Source organism: Salvelinus sp. IW2-2015, unplaced genomic scaffold (genome assembly GCF_002910315.2).
Source record: "Salvelinus sp. IW2-2015 unplaced genomic scaffold, ASM291031v2 Un_scaffold560, whole genome shotgun sequence".
Lineage (NCBI taxonomy): Eukaryota > Metazoa > Chordata > Actinopteri > Salmoniformes > Salmonidae > Salvelinus > Salvelinus sp. IW2-2015.
In genome coordinates, this window is record NW_019942573.1 from 903,234 (window position 1) to 924,265 (window position 21,032).

The 21,032-nt window shown below is 47.1% G+C and overlaps 3 protein-coding genes across 5 annotated transcripts in view; 1 reads left to right on the forward strand and 2 right to left on the reverse strand.

The window, feature by feature from the left end:
• The window catches only part of r3hcc1l (R3H domain and coiled-coil containing 1-like), an 18,899-nt gene extending 17,070 nt beyond the window's left edge, over positions 1 to 1,829 (reverse strand). For 2 of the 3 annotated variants that reach the window (XM_024135689.2, XM_024135688.2), the window contains exons 1-2: positions 1,721 to 1,824; positions 746 to 1,268 (exon numbers count right to left, since the gene is read on the reverse strand). In XM_024135689.2, coding sequence (XP_023991457.1) covers positions 746 to 1,268; positions 1,721 to 1,803 — 606 coding nt within the window. In that variant the 5' untranslated portion in view covers positions 1,804 to 1,824. Of the gene's footprint in view, positions 1 to 745; positions 1,274 to 1,720 lie in introns of all 3 variants that reach the window. The other variant, XM_024135690.2, reaches the window with a different exon arrangement.
• Positions 1,830 to 1,937: 108 nt separating this feature from the next.
• crtac1a (cartilage acidic protein 1a) lies at positions 1,938 to 9,374 on the forward strand. Its single transcript, XM_024135691.2, is given in 16 exon segments — positions 1,938 to 2,062; positions 2,703 to 2,956; positions 4,617 to 4,709; positions 4,711 to 4,757; positions 4,760 to 4,810; positions 4,900 to 5,016; positions 5,019 to 5,038; positions 5,179 to 5,335; positions 5,430 to 5,564; positions 5,683 to 5,819; positions 5,977 to 6,113; positions 6,271 to 6,353; positions 6,756 to 6,856; positions 7,779 to 7,947; positions 8,397 to 8,542; positions 9,327 to 9,374. Coding segments are annotated over 15 exon segments (1,650 nt in total). The 5' UTR covers positions 1,938 to 2,062; positions 2,703 to 2,747.
• A 3,140-nt stretch (positions 9,375 to 12,514) lies between these two features.
• Positions 12,515 to 19,794, reverse strand: golga7ba (golgin A7 family, member Ba). The gene is given in 9 exon segments (XM_070438193.1): positions 12,515 to 13,898; positions 13,934 to 14,010; positions 14,622 to 14,635; positions 14,638 to 14,722; positions 17,693 to 17,743; positions 17,745 to 17,846; positions 17,923 to 17,966; positions 17,969 to 18,047; positions 19,698 to 19,794. Coding segments are annotated over 9 exon segments (471 nt in total). The 5' UTR covers positions 19,710 to 19,794; the 3' UTR covers positions 12,515 to 13,891.
• Between the last annotated feature and the right edge of the window lie 1,238 nt (positions 19,795 to 21,032).

Consider the following 21,032-nt stretch of genomic DNA (forward strand, 5'->3'; position numbering starts at 1 on the left):
CACACACCACACACACACACACACACACACACACACACACACACACACACACACACACACACACACACACACACACACACACACACACACACACACACACACACACACACAAAAACATCTTCAGCATCTCATCACCACCACATACTGTAGGCGGAGCATCGGCTGCCCCTCGACGAGACGGAGCTTCGGCTGCCCTCGACGAGACGGAGCTTCGGCTCCCCTCGACGAGACGGAGCTTCGGCTGCCCCTCGACGAGACGGAGCTTCGGCTACCCCTCGACGAGACGGAGCTTCGGCTGCCCCCGACGAGACGGAGCTTCGGAGAGAGAGGGTGAGCGAGAGAGAGGGTGAGCGAGAGAGAGAGGGTGAGCGAAAGAGAGAGGGTGAGCGAAACAGAGAGAGGGTGAGCGAGAGAGAGAGAAAGAGAGGGTGAGTGAGAGATAGGGTGAGCGAAAGAGAGGGTGAGGGTGAGAGAGAGAGTGAGAAAGTGAGAGGGTGAGAGAGTAATTTTGCTTACTAGTCTCCTAACGATTTCCAACTATAGACAGGACAGTAGATGTGTAAATAACAGCATTGCAGCGATAGTACCACTAATAAGTAGCAAACGTGTAGCAGACATACACTGAGTGTTATAGCAGTATTCTAGGGATGCAGACAGAGAGAGAGACTCACCTCCTGATAGACAGGGACAGACACAGGTAGACAGACTCACCTCCTCAAATAGACATACAGACAGGCAGCCTCACCTCCTCTAGCACATGGGGGTCCAAACACTCTCCTTCGTCATCAAAGAGAGCATCCCAGCTCTCCTCCTCCTCCTCTTCCTGAGGGCCTGACTCTATCCCCTCCCGGGATCCCCCTTCTCTCTCAGACGGAGAACTCTTGCTCCCCGTCTCCAGTCGCGAACCCACATCTCCATCTCCTCCCTGGTTGGCTGTAGCAGCCTGTCCGTCATTCTGTGGCCCCGCGTCGCCTCCTCCTTCTTCTACCGTCTCCTCCAGTTTGGCCTCACCGTTTAGGACTCCATTCCCCTCTCCTCCCATCTTCCCTCCTTTGTCCTTCTTGTTCTTGGCATTCTTTCGGGCCTTGTCCGTGTAGCGAGGCCTGGGCTTTGGTTTGCCGTCTCCCTGGGTTTGGGCCTTATCTTTGGGGCCGTCCTGCTTCTTCTTGGGCTGGTTGAGGGGCTTGTCTGGCTTCTTGGAGCAGGACGCGGAGGGCTGGGGTTGGGCGCAGTCCTCTTGAGGTTGTTCCCCCTCCATCACCATACAACTGTCCTACATGGAAGAGAAAGGAGGAGGAACAAATCATTAAGGATTCATCCCAAATGGCACCCATTATACCTATGAAAGGTTCATTGAGTAGCTAGGCCCCTCTCTCCAAATCTCTTTAGTTAAGTCGCATAAGCAGCCTCCGTCATTTAATAGCTAGCACGCATGCGCCATGGTACTTAGAACCATTCAAACTGTATGTACAAATCTTACACAACTATACTGTACTAAATTAAAAACAAGTCCAAACTGGTTAACTACATTCTCTGCTAATTCGTTATCAGTAACGGGGTGTTTGAGTGATAATTTAGACTTGGCTGCGTTATGCAGCAGTATGCATCCAGTTTAACTAGTAATAACCCGAATACACCTAACACATAATGCACTGTAGAGCAAGACATTCTATACAATTATTTTCTTAAAATCTTAAACGTATAAGCATTAGTAAAATACCTTAATCTGTAGTTTTTCACTTGGCTAGATATCAACCGAACAACAAACCGCCGGATGTTTAGTTTAAGAAGGGGAAAAAACATACTGTCGCATGTATATGACGTAATACTAAAATCAATGCTGGTAGTTGTAGTTCTGTTGAAAAAAAGACAAGTCATTGGTCGAACCGCTGAATATTAAAAGTATTCGTTCCACCCTGATTGGATAACCACTTACACAAGTGCTTGCGTAAAGCCACAACATCGAAATTGTATAAGGCAATTTACACAACGATTAGAATACAGTATCCTTTTCTCATCCGAGTCCTTCCACAACCGGAGTCCTGCTGAAAACTGATATAAGGTAAGATTTATGTGCAGAGTTTGGATGTAATTATCTCTTCTTCTCCCAAACGAATAAACAGCAGCACACCCTTATACAGTAGGTCCATGTTCTGAAATAAGTGTTKATCTCAGTATTACTGTTGTGATTACAGTATTGCATAACTAACGACATAATAATAGTAGTAGAATTAAAAATGTTGCAGGTGCATGCAAAACTCATGACGTAATCTTATGCAAGAGATATTCACTGCACGATGGTTTTTCTCTATGATAGTCCATTGCATATTTATGGTAAGTCTTCCCTTTTGTACACTGGTACACACAATTTATTTTCTATAGGTAATTGTCATATTAGGCTCTTTTGGACAGGGTAAATAGGAATTTAGCAGTTTGAGGCTGTTGAGTCTATGATGTAATGATATAAATTATGCACTGTAGACTCGTTGTTGTTATTGTTCAGTGTGCTGCCTGCTATACCTGCTCTCACCAACCTATATTCTGCAGTAGCTATACTATGCTATGCATCCCTATGATTCTAATGTTGATCTCAAAATATGGTGTTTTAAAACCATGTATTAACATAGTGGTCTGAGGTTACATATAAACACCCTGTCACTTTTTGAATATTTAACTAAAAGCCCGTTTGGTGTCTGTTGCAGAGTTGGGGAATTTGGATCAATTCCATCTCTATTCAGATTGTTGTGATGTTGCTGCTTGGTGGGCGGGTCTTCCCCTGCTCCTCCCCTCCTGGTGCTGTGTGGGCGTGTTTGGCCCAGAGTTCCGAACCCATGTTTCGGTCGGTGACTGAGACAGTCCTACCTCCTGACAACCAGCACAACCCCACCCAGCTGAACTATGGGATGGCCGTTACTGATGTGGACGGAGACGGAGACCTGGAGGTGGTGGTGGCGGGGTGAGAGGAGAGGGGAGGGGAGGTTAGATAAAGAGAGATCCACAGAGTTGGAGAGGGCATTCAAATGCCATCATTGAGTACAGTTTATTGGACCATAGGACTTTACAGGCTATGCATAAATTACCCAATATTCTCAACCTACACCCATTCTTGGGTACAACGGCCCTAACCTGGTCATGAAGTTGGGGCTCTGGTCAACGTAGTGCACTATCCAGGGAATAGGGTGCCATTTAGGACTACATATATGTTCTCCAACTCGCCTACTAATGTTCTACTACACTACTAATGTTCTCCTACACCTACATGTCTCACTACACTACTAATGTTCTCCACTGCGCCTACTATGTTCTCACTGCGCCTACTATGTTCTCCACTGCACTATATGTTCTCCACTACCTACTAATGTTCTCCACTGCGCCTACTAATGTTCTCACTGCGCTACTAGTGTCTCTGCACTATAATGTTTCCACTACACCTACTAATGTTCTCCACTGCGCCTACTAATGTTCTCCACTGCGCTACTAGTGTTCTCCACGCACCTAATGTCTCCACTGCCTACTATGTTCTCCACTGCGCCTACTAGTTATCCACTGCACCTACTATGTTCTCCACTGCGCCTACTTGTTCTCCACTGCGCCTACTAGTGTCTCCCACTGCGCCTACTAGTGTTCTCCACTGCGCCTACTAGTGTCTCCACTGCGCCTACTAGTGTTTCTCCACTGCCTACTAGTGTTCTCCACTGCGCCTACTAGTGTTTCCACTGCGCCTACTTGTTCTCCACTGCGCTACTGTGTCTCCACTGCGCCTACTAGTGTTCTCCACTGCCTACTAGTGTTCTCCACTGCGCCTACTAGTGTTCTCCACTGCGCCTACTAGTGTTCTCCACTGCGCCTACTAGTGTTCTCCACTGCGCCTACTAGTGTTCTCCACTGCGCCTACTAGTGTCTCCACTGCGCCTACATGTTCTCCACTGCACCTACTAATGTTCTCCCATGCCTACTAGTGTTTCCACTTGCGCCTACTAATGTTCTCACTGCGCCTACTAGTGTTCTCCACTTCACCTACTAATGTTTCTCCACTTCACCTACTAATGTTCTCCACTACACCTACTAATGTTCTCCACTACACCTAATGTCTCCACTGCGCCTACTAGTGTCTCCACTGCGCCTACTAGTGTTCTCCATGCGCCTACTAATGTTCTCCACTACACCTACTAATGTTCTCCTACACACTATGTTTCTCCACTGCACTACTAATGTTCTCCACTGCGCCTACTAATGTCTCCACTGCGCCTATGTGTTCTCCACTTGCACCTACTAATGTTTCCACTGCGCTAATATGTTCTCCATGCACTGTGTTCTCACTGCCTACTAATGTTCTCACTACACCTACCAATGTTCTCCACTGCACGTACTAATGTTTCCACTGCGCCTACTAATGTTCTCCACTACACCTACTAGTGTTTCTCACTGCGCTACTTATGTTCTCCACTACACCCTAATGTTCTCACTACTGATGTTCTCCACTTCACTACTAATGTTCTCCACTGCTCTACTATGTTCTCCACTGCGCCTACTAGTGTTTTCCACTCGCCTACTAATGTTCTCCACTACTGATGTTCTCCACTTCACATACTAATGTTCTCCACTTCCATTCTCAGGTACAACGGTCCTAACCTGGTCCTGAAGTATGACCGTGGTCAGCAGAGGGTGGTGAACATAGCGGTGGATGAACGCAGCTCTCCATTCTACGCCTGAGAGACCCCCTGGGAACGCCATCGGGGTGACTGCCTGCGACGTCGACGGGACGGGCGGGAGGAGATCTACTTCCTCAATACAAACAACGCTTACTCTGGTAAATAACAATAATAACAGCAGGTACAAACATAACATAACAACAACAACGAGTTACTCTGGTAGTCAGTAGCAATCTTCTTTTGGAAGGTCGGGCCACATACTCTGACAAGCTCTTTAAGTTCCGTAACGGACGCTTCGAGGACCTGCTGGGTGATGACATCAACGTGCGCCGAGGAGTAGCCAATCGGATGGCAGGACGCTCCGTGGGTGTGTGGACAGAAAGTATGTAAACCATCAGTCTATCATCTGATTATCCATCAATCCATCCTCTCACTATTTTCTCTGTCCATCTGTGTGCGTGTCTGTCTGTCGTCTATATGTCTGTCCCCCCCGCCCAATCTAACCCCCCCTTTCTCTCTCCTGTAGGGTACAGGGCGTTATGCTGTGTATGTAGCTAACTATGCCAGTGGAAATGTTGGTCCCCATGCCCTGATAGAGATGGACGAGGCAGCCAGTGACCTGGCCAAGGGCATCATCGCCCTGTCTGACGTTGCAGCACAGGCCGGTGTCAACAAGTACACAGGTACTGGACAAGCGTGAATGGAAGAAATGTGTGTGTGCGCTTACCCATCACAAACTAATACCTACTATATTATGTATCTGTCTCCTCCCACCAGGTGGGCGTGGTGTAGTGGTTGGACCAATCGTGAGCCAGAGCAGCTCTGACGTGTTCTGTGACAATGAGAACGGACCTAACTTCCTGTTCCGGAACAATGGAGACGGAACCTTCACTGACATTGCTCAACAGGCAGGTGTGTCTAGGGTGGGGTGTGTCTAGGGTGGGTGTGTGGGAGGAAGGAGAGATAATTGGACCATAGCCATGATCTCTGCATAGTAGTTGTGATGACAGTGATGTGGCTCCCCCTGTAGGTGTGGAGGARSYCTACCAGCACGGCCGAGGCGTGGCGCTGGCAGACTTTAACGCTGATGGGAAGACTGACATCGTCTACGGAAACTGGAATGGCCAGCACAGACTGTACCTACAGGACAACAACCAGAGATTCAGGGTGAGAGAGGGGAGAGAGGGAGGTTGGAGTGGGGTTTGAAGCAGGATGGAAGAGGGAGGTTAGTGAAACAGATCGAAGGGAAGTGGATGGAATGGGAGGGCGACTGGGGAGGGATGGAAACAAAGACATTAAACCTCTCTGTTCGCTCCCTCCTCAGGACATAGCCAGTGGGCCGTTCTCCTCTCCCTCTCCCGTGCGGACGGTCATTGCTGCTGACTTTGACAATGACCAGGAGCTGGACATCTTCTTCAACAACATCGCCTACAGAGGACACGCCCCCAACAGGCTCTTTAGGTACCTCTGACCCCTGACACCAACTTTGACTTGAACTGTGTGTGTGTGTGTGTGTGTGTGTGTGTGTGTGTGTGTGTGTGTGTGTGTGTGTGTGTGTGTGTGTGTGTGAGAGAGATAGAAAGAGTTTCTGATGTGTGTTGTCTGCCTGCTCCTCCAGGGTGTCCAGGAGGGCTGGTGCTGACCCCCAGATAGAGGAGCTAAACGTGGGGGAGGCAGCAGAGCCACAGGGCCGGGGTACAGGTAACCACACCATGCAGACTCATTCTTTTGGTCCCTATACAACAGGGGAGTCAAACTCAATTCCCGGAGGACCGTGTATCAGCTGGTTTTGTTGTTTCCGTGTCTAATTAAGACCTTGACAACCAGGTGAGAGGAGATCCTAACTCGTCAATGACCTTCCTTTAATCAAGAAAACTAGGAGRGAAAATCTGRAGARACTCYGCACTCAAGAAATGGAGTTTGACTCCCCTTTTATACAAGATTAATAAAGTKTTCTTAAACTAATGTATTCTGTTTTTGCTAAGTATTAGTTAAAAACATAAATTACAACACACCTGGTTCAGGTGGTTCCCCTGGTTTACTAGGGCTAAACAGGCCCTGTTTTTGATTGGCCGTTTGATGTGTTCACTCTGTGATTGACAGGTGCCACGGTAACAGACTTTGACGGGGACGGTCAGTTGGACCTGCTGGTGGCTCATGGGGAGAGTGCCTCTCAGCCCATCTCTGTCTTCAAGGTCACTCAGGTCAGTCACTAACATAGAGGTAGATAGACGGCTATCTTTGCTCTTTGCCATAATGTTTTTATTTATTTTTAATTTAACTTTATTTAACTAGGGCAAGTCGGTTAAGAACAAATTCTTATTTACAATGACGGCCTGCCAAAAGACCTCCTGCGGGGACGGGGGCTGGATTTAAAAAAATAAGAGGGTTTTATAAATAAGCATCAACCAGTGGGTCGTGCGACGGGTATACAGAGATGACGAGTATAGAGTGCAGTGATGTGTCCTATAAGGAGCGTTGGTGGCAAATCTGATGGCCGAATGGTAAAGAACATCTAGCCGCTCGAGAGCACCCTTACCTGCTGACCTATAATCTAGCATGGGTAGGATGATCATCTGAATCAGGGTTAGTTTGGCAGCTGGGGTGAAAGAGGAGCGACTACGATAGAGGAAACAAGTCTAGATTTAACTTTAGCCTGCAGTTTTGATATGTGCTGAGAGAAGGACAGTGTACTGTCTAGCCATACTGTATAGCCATAATGGCTCCTATGACAGCATGGGCAGTGCCGTTGATGGCTTTCTCCATTTTAAAGTAGTCAATTTTCTTATTTTGGGTTAAGAAAACAACAACCTCTATGCTAATATTGGTGATTGAACAGCAGTGCTGGAGTACTGATCCTGCTACAACGGGTTCTATCCATCCAGACCCCTTTTTCTCTCTATGGTCACGACCTCATTACTGCCCCTGGTGCAGAATTACTGCAAGCGCACGGAGATTTCATTTAGATATTTTAATGCAAGACGATGATTACAAATCAATGTGTTATCTCCTTGTTTCTTATCATATTTATATGTCAGTAAGGAGGAGAGGATGAACAGGGCCCATGATATCACCCGACATATTCCTGACCCATCAGCTTTACCCTCTGACCTTTGACCCTGACAGGGCTCGTCCAATCAYTGGCTGCGTGTAATCCCTCGCACVCGTTTCGGCTCCTTCGCCCGCGGGGCCCGGGTCACGGCCTACACCAATCAGAGCGGGGCTCTCATGCGCATCATCGACGGCGGCTCGGGGTACCTCTGTGAGATGGAGCCTGTCGCCCACTTTGGACTGGGTAACTTCCTGTTTACTTCCCATTTACGGCCTAATCCCAAATGGACCCCTAGACCCTATGCACTTGTAGAGATCTAAGAGGATTTAATAGGTGCAGTCAATATGATAATTGCTCCAATTTCCCCTCTGGCTAGGATGTGGAAGTTTCGCCATACTGCTTCTACCAATCAAATCCTCTCAGATCTCCACAAGTGTATAGGGCGCAGTGGAGGCTGCTGAGGGGAGGACRGCTCATAATAATGTCTGGAACGGAGCACATGGAATGGCATGTAACACCTTGAAATAATTTGATGTATTTGATACCATTCCGCTCCAGTCATTACCACACGCCCGTTCTCCCCAATTTAAGGKGCCACCAACCTCCTGTGCAGTAGACATCTTGTAGACATATTAGCTAGTAGTTCTGGRTAGCTTGTGTATTTATCTTCCTTTCTTCACATTGGCTCACAGGCAAGGACGAGGTCACCGTGGTGGAGGTCTATTGGCCGGATGGCCGTTCCGTGGCCCGCCCACTGCAGCCTGGTGACATGAACTCTGTGATGGAGATTGGCTACCCTAAAGAGGGGGAGGAGTCTGTGCTGACCCCTGAYACCCAGGTACGCACCGCGGACTTACACCATGACATATGAACTATGACCCTTGGGTAAAAGTTTCAGCCAATCCATCACCAGCTACTACATTCTTACCCTATGACMACAGTAGTGTTTCTGTTTAATTACACTGTGGAGATTTCTAATTGTTACATGCTGACCGCACCGCTCACGTTACGTGCGCTCACGTTCCAAAATAAATGGACACATACATGTTATTCAATCAYTGCATCCACACTGCTCGCGCGCGTCAATGAGTGTCTGCGTAGCCAGGCGCTAAAATASACCTTGATTCTATTTGTGACGCTTGATGGGCTGCAAGTCCCGCCTCTCCCATCTCCTCATTGGTTTTTAGGAGCATATACCCACGTGGGTGATTGAAAGATGAACTGAGGTCCACACTCCAGTCCAGTCGGTTGTGGTAATGCACATTTAAAGTTGTTTGAACCGCCATATAAAGTCCAAGAAGAAGAAGCCTGAAGGAGGAGAGATTACTGAAACAAACTCGATTTAGCGTTTTACTGTATATTAATGTCGGTATAGAGGACCTTGTGCATTTCAGGTAAATAAAACCCAATGTTTATATCCAGGACAAATTAGCTAGCAATAGCAAGCTACCTACTTGTGGGTGGACAAAATCAGCACGCGGACGCCCGGTGTAGTCAGCATGTTAGACTTTCTCCAAGAGCATCAGATGAAACACAAGTGTAGTTGATGATTCAGTCATTCTGTTAGCATTCAAAATGGTGGAGCTGGAAATGTCTTTGAACTGACTTCTGGTCTTTTTCAGTGTGGGGAAGGATTCTCTGTCAAGAATGGCCGCTGTGCAGGTATGTAGATCTGTCTTGTCTGGCAGAGAATAGATGGAATATAACAACATTTACAATATAGTAAAACATACAGATTAATAAATTAAGTTCCTCTCTCTCTCTCATGCTCTCCCTCTCTGGCCCTCTCTATCTCTGCAGGTATATGAGGGCAGTGAATAAGATACCTTGAAGCAACATAAAAAAATATGCCTTGTCATCAAGATAATGTATACCGTCGAAGACCAATGACACTCCATATTGTTAGTCATTTGAACCAGTAGATTATCTCTGTTTTGCTCCATCTTTCATAAGTGTCATCTTCTCTGTGAGTGTTACCTTTTTATTGTTCTACTTTTTCTTTGTCAAACTGTTCCCCTTTGCTATTTTATTTGTTTTATTTGAATAATTAACCATCCCTAATAAATCAATAAAACAACATTGATGGAATACAACAATCTTTTCAAAGCACAAGATCTTATCCGTAATCAATTATTCCCATACCTTTTCCATCCCTCCATCTGACCCTTCTCCCTCACACTGCCCCCCAACCCCCCCCCCCCCCCCCTTCTCCCTTCACCAACCACCCTGGCCCTCCCCTGCCCCGTGCCAGACAACAACTAGTGAATCAGACTCTCTTTCAAGAAAATATTTAGTTGATGAAAATATTTTATCAACCAAATGTTTTTGGGGATGAAAATCCTTAACACCCCCCTCCTTAACCCTCCCCCAGACACAATGAGTGTAAGCAACAGAGTGGGCCCCCAGTGTGCCCTAAGAGCCGTCCAGTCTGCATCAACACCTTGGGCCACTATAACTGTGGCCCCAGGAAGACATGTGCCAGGGGCCACAAGCCCACCAAGGACGGGAGGCATGTGTGGGTGAGTAGAGATGGCAGGAGGGATGGAGGGGACTGATGATATGCCTGGTGCTCTCCTACTTCTCTCCCTCGTTCCCTGTCCTTTTACCTACAAACACTACCCACTCATTACTACCCTCAGACTAACCCTAGACAGTACCCACTCAGTTACTACCCTCAGACTAACCCTAGACAGTACCCACTCATTACTACCTCAGACTAACCCTAGACAGTACCCACTCGTTACAACCCTCAGACTAACCCTAGACAAGTACCCACTTGTTACTCCCAAAGACTAACCCTAGAACAGTACCCACTCGTTACTACCCTCAGACTAACCTAGACAGTACCCACTCATTACTACCCTCAGACTAACCCTAGACACTACCCACTCATTACTCCCCAACAGGACTAACCCTAGACAGTACCCACTCATTACTACCCTCAGACTAACCCTAGACAGTACCACTCATTACTACCCTCAGACTAACCCTAGACAGTACCCACTCGTTACTACCCCAGACTAACCCTAGACAGTACCCACTCGTTACTACCCTCAGACTAACCCTAGACAGTTACCCACTCGTTACTACCCTCAGACTAACCCTAGCACAGTACCCACTCGTTACTACCCTCAGACTAACCCTAGACAGTACCCACTCGTTACTCTCCCACAGACTAACCCTAGGACAGTAACCCACTCGTTACTACCCTCAGGACTAACCCTAGACAGTACACAACTCGCTTACTACCCTCAGACTAACCCTAGACAGTACCCACTCGTTACTCCCCACAGACTAACCCTAGACAGTACCCACTTCATTACTACCCTCAGACTAACCCTAGACAGTACCCACTCGTTTACTACCCTCAGACTAACCTGACAGTACCATTCGTTACTACCCTCAGACTAACCCTAGACAGTACCCACTTCGTTACTACCCTCAGACTAACCCTAGACAGTACCCACTCGTTACTACCCTCAGACTAACCCTAGACAGTACCCCTCGTTACTACCCTCAGACTAACCCTAGACAGTACCCACTCGTTACTACCCTCAGGACCTAACCCTAGACAGTACCCCACTCGTTACTACCCTCAGACTAACCCAGACAGTACCCACTCATTACTACCTCAGACTAACCTAGACAGTACCCACTCGTTACTAACCCTCAGACTAACCTTGACAAGTACCCATTTCGTTACTACCCTCAGACTAACCCTAGACAGTACCCATTCGTTACTACCCTCAGACTAACCCTAGACACAGTACCCACTCGTTACTACCCTCAGACTACCCTAGACAGTACCCACTCGTACTACCCTCAGACTAACCTAGACAGTACCCACTCGTTACTACCCTCAGACTAACCCTAGACAGTACCCACTCGTTACTACCCTCAGACTAACCCTAGACAGTACCCACTCGTTACTACCCTCAGACTAATCCTAGACAGTACCCACTCGTTACTACCCTCAGACTAACCCTAGACAGTACCCACTCGTACTACCCTCAGACTAACCCGGGGTACGTAGTCTGACCTGCTTTCTTTCTCCTCCCCTCCTCTTTCTCCCTCCCCTCCTCTTTCTTCCTCCCCTCCTCTTTCTCCAACTCTCTGCAGCTGTAGCTCTGTTCTTCCAGGGGGTCCGCTCTTCCTCATCCCCCCGGCCAGGGCCCCTCCTCTCTGGGCTCTCCCTCCTATTTCTACTGGCTTTCTCCATGGTCTGAATGGAGATATGGAGGCTAAGGGCCTCTCAGTCACATGCCTCCATGGGGATTGCTTTGAACTGAGTACCCAAATGGTAGCCTGGTCAATCCCTATATAGTGGCACTACTTTTGACCACAGCCCTTCCATGGACTCCAATGATGCTCCAGGAGTGTCAAGGTCCTACCGCGATGAACTTTGACATGTATGCTGCTAGAGGAGTGACCCTTGACACCTCGACACTGGACGACTATGCACTTAATTTTTTTGGGGGGGGGGGGGGTGGCATGCTCAGTTGGACCAAATAATAAGACGTTGGCAATCATTATCTGTGATGGTCTGGAGAATCAGAAAGTGAATGGGATGTTTAGGCATGTTGTCTGTAACAGTTTGAGAACTGTGTGATACTGAATGTAATTCGGAAACCCAGATCTAAAATCTCACATAATTGCATCAGATGCTTGATTAGGTTCTGGGGAGAGAGAAGATAGTTACGAGACTAGAGAAGTCAATTCAACGTCTATTCCACTGAGATGCATGGATTTTCAAAACCAGTGGTGCCCAGGGTATTTTCCTTGACAAAAGAATGACATTCATGTTAAAATGGAGCGATGGAAGAGCAGCAGTTATTTATTAAAGTTCTTCTGATCATGAGTATCAAACAACAACAAGCATTATGAAGGTTCCAGTTCTCTACTTTTGCATAAACATGTCCCAGATTTAAATAAAAAGGCCAGACACTTCACATCAGGAAATAATTACATGTTGGCAGTTTATGGTTCTTTGGAGGAGGGTTTGTGTAGCAGAAAAGGAAGGAAGTGTTTGTGCGCGTGCAGGAAGAATTGTTCATTACTTTATTTTACAGAGTCCTGGTGCAGGCTTTTGTTCCAGACCAGCACTAAAACACCAGGACTGAAGAACACTGTTACAGGATGCTACATCGTCTATACAGGTAGCTGTGTATTTGCATAATCATGATCTAGGAGAGCTGGTGGTTCAAGACAAGAGGTTAGCTGGGTTGTGGAGTGTTTGATACCAAGCTGCATTATGACACTGACCAGTGGATGGTACCAGAGCCATTTATAGAGGCTAACATATATGTCTCTGGATGGAACTAGCTACATTCWTCTGTTTGCTACTTTCAGCCCATCCATGTGGTTCACATCTCCGCTGAGCTGTGTAGTYCTACATCCCAAATGGATCCCTATTCCCTATYTAGTGCACTACTAGAGCCCAGGTCAGAATTAGTGCACTATATAGGGAATAGGGTCCCATTTGGGCCGCACCCTAGATCTCCTACAGTACATGTCTGGGTCGTGGGCCTATTCACAAGACYCCAAYCGGCAGAAAACAAACTGGAACAGTAGAGGGACTACCTGAAACTTGTCCAATAAGAACTGTTTTCCCTGGTTAAAACGTTTCACTACGATGTGCACGAATGAATACAGGCAGGCAGGTAGGTGTGTAGTAGTCCATCACGGTTCCATGTCAACTGACAGCCTATTCCCTATCTCGTACACTACTATCCTCCATACAGTGCACTACTTTTAACCAGAGCCCCAAACTAGTGCACTATAGGAGAGTGTCCCAAATGGCTCCCTATTCCCAATATAGTGTCTTTATTTTAATTTTTACCAGGGCCCGAAAAAGTTGCCATTTGGGACGTAACCAAAATGCATTTATAAATCATCAGTATTCCCAACGTTGATAGATTCGGCTTGATCTGCTCCGGTCCATGTGGTTCAGTTGCGATCGAGTGTTCGGTCGGTTAGCTCAAGTTTGTTACGGTCAGGGCCGTTGTGGTTGCGGTAGGTGAGGCATACCCAGTCCAACAAGCACTGCTGTCGGGGTGGTTCTCTAAGGGACCAGGGTTGTAGAGCTCCAGGGATCAGGGGGGTAGAGGTGCCGTGGACCCAGTCAACGTCACCGAACACCGCGGTTGTGTGTAGCGTTCCAGGGACCGGGGGGGTGACATGTACCCGGTCACCGAGGGGACAGGGGGGAGCGGGGGGGGGGGGGAGGACGGCACTGCTGCCGGACGTAGAGCTGGAGCCTGAGCAGGAGCCAGTGGAGCCTCGGTCCTCATAGATCGAGATCTCTATCTGGACAAGATGGGGTTAAAGAAAGGAACACACCCCGATAGGGAGGGGCTGGGGCTATAGCGAGGGGCAGGGTCTATAGCAAGGGGCTGGGTCTATAGGGAGGTCTGGGTCTATAGCGAGGGGCTGGGTCTATAGGGAGGGTCTGGGTTATAGGGAGGGTCTGGTCTATAGTGAGGGGTCTGGGCTATAGGGAGGGTCTGGGTCTATAGGAGGGTCTGGCTATAGGAGGTTGGTCTATAGGGAGGGCTGGGTCTATAGGGAGGGTCTGGGTCTATAGGGAGGGCTGGGTCTATAGCGAGGGTCTGGGTCTATAGTGAGGGTCTGGGTCTAGGGAGGGCTGGGTCTATAAGGAGGGTCTGGGTCTATTAGGAGGGTCTGGGTCTATAAGGAGGGTCTGGGTCTATCCAATACACACACACTGTACAAGATCCTTATTCTTGGAGCCCACATGTGTTGACTCTTCATCTCTCTCGCTCCATCTCTTTCTCCCTCGCTTTAAATCTCCATACATGTGTACATCTCTCTGCCTTTTTCTTAATTTGTCTTTGTTTTTCTTCATCTGCTCTCTCTCTCACATACACACAGAGCAGCTGTAGTAGCTGTAAGGATACGACCCTCATGCCCTCTCGATGGGGTCAGTGATGAGTAGACCTCGGGGGGCATAGATCTTCTCATTCTGCTCCTGGATGTACCCGCCTATCTTCTTCAACACCTGGGGGAGATTGAGAAGGAGGGGGGAGGAAGGGGAGAGGGAGAGCGAACAGAAAGAGGCGGAGAGGAAGAAATAACAAAAGAAGGGGACAGTATGACAGAAGTAAGGAACATACACTACCGTTCAAAAGTTTGGGGTCACTTAAAAATGTCTTGTTTTTGAAAGAAAAGCAAACAAATTTGTCCATTAAAATAACATCAACTTGATCAGAAATACAGTGTAGACATTGTTAATGTTGTAAATGACTATTGTAGCTGGAAACGGCTGATTTTTAATGGAATATCTACAGAGGCGTACAGAGGCCCATTATCAGCAACCATCACTCCTGTGTTCCAATGGCACGTTATGTTAGCTAATCCAAGTTGATCATTTTTAAAAGGCTAATTGATCATTAGAAAACCCTTTTGCAATTATGTTAGCACAGTTGAAAATGGTTCTGATTTAAAAAGAAGCAATAAAACTGGCCTTCTTTAGACTAGTTGAGTATCTGGAGCATCAGCATTTGTGGGTTCAATTACAGGCTCAAAATGGGCAGAAACAAAGAACTTTCTTCTGAAACTTGTCAGTCTATTCTTGTTCTGAGCAATTAAGGCTATTCCATGCGAGAAATTGCCAAGAAACTGAAGATCTCGTACAACACTGTGTACTACTCCCTTCACAGAACAGCGCAAACTGGCTCTAACCAGAATAGAAAGCGTGGGTGACAACTGAGCAAGAGGACAGTACAGTCGTGGCCAAAAGTTTTGAGAATGGCACAAATATTCATTTTCACAAAGTCTGCTGCCTCAGTTTGTATGATGGCAATTTGCATATACTCCAGAATGTTATGAAGAGTGATCAGATGAATTGCAAAGTCCCTCTTTGCCATGCAAATGAACTGAATCCCCCAAAAAAACATTTCCACTGAATTTCAGCCCTGCCACAAAAGGACCAGTTGACATCATGTCAGTGATTATCTCGTTAACACAGGTGTGAGTGTTGACGAGGACAAGGCTGGAGATCACTCTGTCATGCTGATTGAGTTCGAATAACAGACTGGAAGCTTCAAAAGGAGGGTGGTGCTTGGAACCATTGTTCTTCCTCTGTCAGCCATGGTTACCTGCAAGGAAACATGTGCCGTCATCATTGCTTTGCACAAAAAGGGCTTCACAGGCAAGGATAGTGCTGCCAGTAAGATTGCATCTAAATCAATCATTTATCGGATCATCAAGAACTTCAAGGAGAGCGGTTCAATTGTTGTGAAGAAGGCTTCAGGCGCCCAAGAAAGTCTAGCAAGCGCCAGCAACGTCTCCTAAAGTTGATTCAGCTGCGGGATCGGGGCACACCAGTACAGAGCTTGCACAGGAATTGCAGCAGGCAGTGGTGAGTGCATCTGCACGCACAGTGAGGTACAGACTTTTGGGAGATGGCCTGGTGTCAAGAAGGGCAGCAAAGAAGCCACTTCTCTCAGGAAAAACATCAGGGACAGACTGATATTCTGCAAAAGGTACAGGGATTGGACTGCTGAGGACTGAGGTAAAGTAATTTTCTCTGATGAATCCCCTGTCCGATTGTTTGGGGCATGCGGAAAAAAGCTTGTCCGGAGAAGACAAGGTGAGCGCTACTGTGTCATGCCAACAGTAAAGCATTCTGAGACCATTCATGTGTGGGGTTGCTTCTCAGCCAAGGGAGTGGGCTCACTCACAATTTTGCCTAAGAACACAGCGATGAATAAAGAATGGTACAACACATCCTCTGAGAGCAACTTCTCCCAACCATCCAGGAACAGTTTGGAACAGTTTGGTGACGAACAATGCCTTTTCCAGCATGATGGGAGCACCTTGCCATAACTAAGTGGCTCGGGAACAAACATCAATATTTTGGGTCCATGGCCGGAAACTCCCCAGACCTTAATCCCATTGAGAACGTGTGGTCAATCCTCAAGAGGCAGGTGGATAAACAAATTCCCACAAATTCTGACAAACTCCAAGCATTGATTATGCAAGAATGGGCTGCCATCAGTCAGGATGTGGCCCAGAAGTTAATTGACACCATGCCAGGGCGGATTGCAGAGGTCTTGAAAAAGAAGGTGTCAACACTGCAAATATTGACTCTTTGCATCAACTCATGTAATTGTCAATAAATGCCTTTGACATGTATGAAATGCTTGTAATATATACTTCAGTATTCCATAGTAACATCTGACAAAAATAACTAAAGACACTGAGGCAGCAGACTGTGAAAATTAATATTTGTCATTCTCAAAACCTTTGGCCACGACTGTACATTAGTGTCTAGTTTGAGAAACAGACACCTCACAAGTCCTCTACTGGCAGCTTCATTAAATAGTACCCGCAAAACACCAGTCTCAACGTCAACAGGAAGAGGCGACTTCCGGGATGCTGGCCTTCTAGGCAGAGTTCCTCTGTCCAGTGTCTGTGTTCTTTTGCCCATCTTAATCTCTCTTTTTTGGCCAATCTGAGATATGGCTTTTTCTTTGCAAATCTGCCTAGAAGGCCAGATGTCACCTCTTCACTGTTGACGTTGAGACTGGTGTTTTGGGCCTCAGGTTCTACTATGTGGTTCTACTGTGGTTGTAATGTGTTTCTATTGTGTGGTGTTCTACTGTGGTGTTCTAGTGTGGTGTTCTACTGTAGTGTTCTACTGTGGTGTTCTAGTGTGGTGGTTCTACTGTGGTCGTAATGTTTCTACTATGTGGTTCTACTGTGGTGTTTCTACTGTGGTTGTTTCTATTGTGTGGTGTTCTACTGTGGTGTTCTAGTGTGTGTTCTACTGTAGTGTTCTACTGTGGTGTTCTAGTGTGGTGGTTCTACTGTGGTCGTAATGTTTCTACTATGTGTTCTACTGTGGTGGTTCTACTGTGGTTGTTTATATTTGTGTGGTGTTCAAGTGGTTCTAATGTGGTGGTTCTACTGTGTTCTTACTGAAGTTCTACTGTGTTTATATTGTGGTGGTTTAGCCCGGTCTCACCTTCTCATAGCGTGTCTCCATACAGAGGAAGATGAGGTAGGCTGTAGCGCAGGGCCAGACATCCCTCCAGGTAGGACTGGCCTCCCATCTTCTCTGCCTCCGCATAGTAGATATTCAACCTCTTCACTGTGTCCTCAAACAACGGCCGCTCAATCTGACAGAGAGCCACTCAGTTAGCTGTCTTTTCAGCATATAGTGTGTGGTGTGTGTGTGTGTGTTAGACTACCCACCCTGCTCTCCAGCTCAGAAGGGAACTTGGTCTGGAAGCGGCAGGTGTCCCTTCACTGTAGTCTCTCTGCAGGAACACCTTGTTGGCCAGAGATGCACTGTGCCTCAACTCTTGGAGGTTATGGAACTACAGGACACAAACACACATGCGAGCGCGTGCGCACACACACCCACCCACCCATATTTGGGGAGAGAGAGGAGAGAGAGAAAGAGTGGGAGGAAGAGAGGGGAGCGAGAGAGAGATTGTGGATAGAATTCTAATATGGATTAACTTTCTGTTCTGAGGAAGCAGTGTGTATGACTCACCATGAGAATAAAACTAAACTGCTCATTCGCTCTCTCTCTCACACACACACACATACTCTCTGTTCAAGAGGTAATGTATACAAACAGTGGCTGAGCTGATGTAGTCTTTAGAGGTATACGATGATAGAGGAGAGGTGTTCAATCAAAGTCTGTCTGGCGGTCCGTTGGATCACGGCCCAGACACAGACACAGTACTCTCCTCTCCTCTAACTGGTCTTCTCTCTCTGTAGCTCTCGTTTTCTCCTCTCCTTTCCCCTCTCTTCTTTCTCCCTTCCCCTCTCTCTCTCTCTCCTTTCTTCTCTCCCTACCCCTCTCTTCTCTCTCTCTCTCCCTTCCCCTCCTCTCTCTGTATCTCTTTGTCTCCTCTCTCTTCTCTCTCCTGACCATGCACTCTGCTACAGCAGCCGGATCATGGAAACGAGCAAAGAGAAGCAGCCCAACATCACAGAACAGCTCACAACAAATCAATCTCTGTAAGAACCGGGTTAGAAGGCTCAATAGGCCAACGATGGCACCAAATGGTCGTTTCCCCCCCATAAAGAAGCTTGATGTCCCTAGTTGTGGACTTAGGTGTGGGGGAGGTGTGTGGGCCAGTTTAGTTTCTTGCTTTGGGAAACTAGTTTAGGCTATTATGGTTCGTCAAGCTTATTTCCCCAATGTGTCGCTGAATGAAAGGCAGTTGGACCGAATAACGGAAATGAAAAGATCCGTGTAAACGCGGAGATTTTCTCTCCTTGACCTCAATGGGTTGCTGTCCACGGTGCTGATATCCCTTTAGTAGGTTTCAGCACTAGCACGGGCCAGCCTGCCTATACCGGATTAACGGCGGAACACTAGAGACAAAAAAAGAAGAGCTCTGCTTTCACCAAAACAGCTTAACGGCACGAGGRTTGCTTGTTTATCCCTGTTCTCGTGCACAAGTTGTAGCATAGGCTACACAGCCTGCCTTGGAAACGCTGTTTGTGCTACAAAGAGAATTCCTCTAACGAACCTCTATTCAGGCACGTAGCCTTCCTACGCCTTTTAATATGGCAATATAATGATATAGGGATTATATGATATTCACATACCATGTCGGTCAGGGTGACCGAAGAAGTGTTAAAATTGACAAGGCTTCCATTTMTAATCAAAGCAGACGATTTATTTGCCRAAATGAACCTGCCTCCCTGACCCGTTTGAGCAAATGTTATATTCGAAATTAACTTTTTATACGTAAATAAACAACTGTTGTGTTGATTTCTATCGTTGCTGGGTAACAGAGATTGAAATKATTGTATGCTACAAAATCCTTTCTATCACAGGGCTAACCTTGCTGTTACTGACAAAGCCATTCAAACGGTTCAGAATATAGGTTACAACCCTCTCCACAAGGCTACCTGCTCATATGAAAGACAATATAACCATATGCCCATAGAGGTAAAGGGAAAGACATAGGCTAACGAAGAGGATAGATTATTCTATTCATTCTCACCTCTGTCGCCATGTTTCCATCTGACGGCGTAAGGCTACTAGGACGAGTCCCGGAGCTCAAAGCGCTTTACTGGGACACGGGCGGGAGGAAGAGACGGAGGGGGAGGATGTAGGGGGGGGTAGGGTGGGGCAGAGAGCGGCGGGGTTGGGAGGACCTCACACGAGGGGGTAGGGCGTGGGCGTGGTCTATATATCATCGCGTAGCACTAACAGTCGTGGCCAAAAGTTTTGAAAATGACACAAATATTAATTTCCACAAAGTTTGCTGCTTCAGTGTCTAGATATTTTTGTCAGATGTTACTATGGAATACTGAAGTATAATTACAACATTTCATAAGTATCAAAGGCTTTTATTGACAATTACATGAAGTTGATGCAAAGAGTCAATTTTTGCAGTGTTGACCCTTTTTCAAGACCTCTGCACATCCGCCCTGGCATGCTGTTAATTAACTTCTGGGCCACATCCTGACTGATGGCAGCCCATTCTTGCATAATCAATGCTTGGAGTTTGTCAGAATTTGTGGTTTTTGTTTGTCCACCCGCCTCTTGAGGATTGACCACAAGTTCTCAATGGGGATAAGGTCTGGGGAGTTTCCTGGCCCTGGACCCAAAATATCGATGTTTTGTTCCCCGAGCCACTTAGTTATCACTTTTGCCTTATGGCAAGGTGCTCCATCATGCTGGAAAAGGCATTGTTCATCACCAAACTGTTCCTGGATGGTTGGGAGAAGTTGCTCTCGGAGGATGTGTTCATTCTTTATTCATGGCTGTGTTCTTAAGCAAAATTGTGAGCCCACTCCCTTGGCTGAGAAGCAACCACACACATGAATGGTCTCAGGATGCTTTACTGTTGGCATGACACAGAACTGATGGTATGACACAGGACTGATGGTAGCCTCACCTTGTCTTCTCCGGACAAGCTTTTTTCCGGATGCCCCAAACAATCGGAAAGGGATCCATCAGAGAAAATGACTTTACCCCAGTCCTCAGCAGTCCAATCCCTGTACCTTTTGCAGAATATCGTTCTGTCCCTGATGGTTTTCCTGGAGAGAGTGGCTTCTTTGCTGCCCTTCTTGACACCAGGCCATCTCCAAAAATCTCGCCTCACTGTGCGGCGTGCAGATGCACTCATACTGCCTGCTGCAATTCCTGTGCAAGCTCTGTACTGGTGGTGCCCCGATCCCGCAGCTGAATCAACTTTAGGAGACGGTCCTGACGCTTGCTGGACTTTCTTGGGCACCCTGAAGCCTTCTTCACAACAATTGAACCGCTCTCCTTGAAGTTCTTGATGATCCGATAAATGATTGATTTAGGTGCAATCTTACTGGCAGCAAAT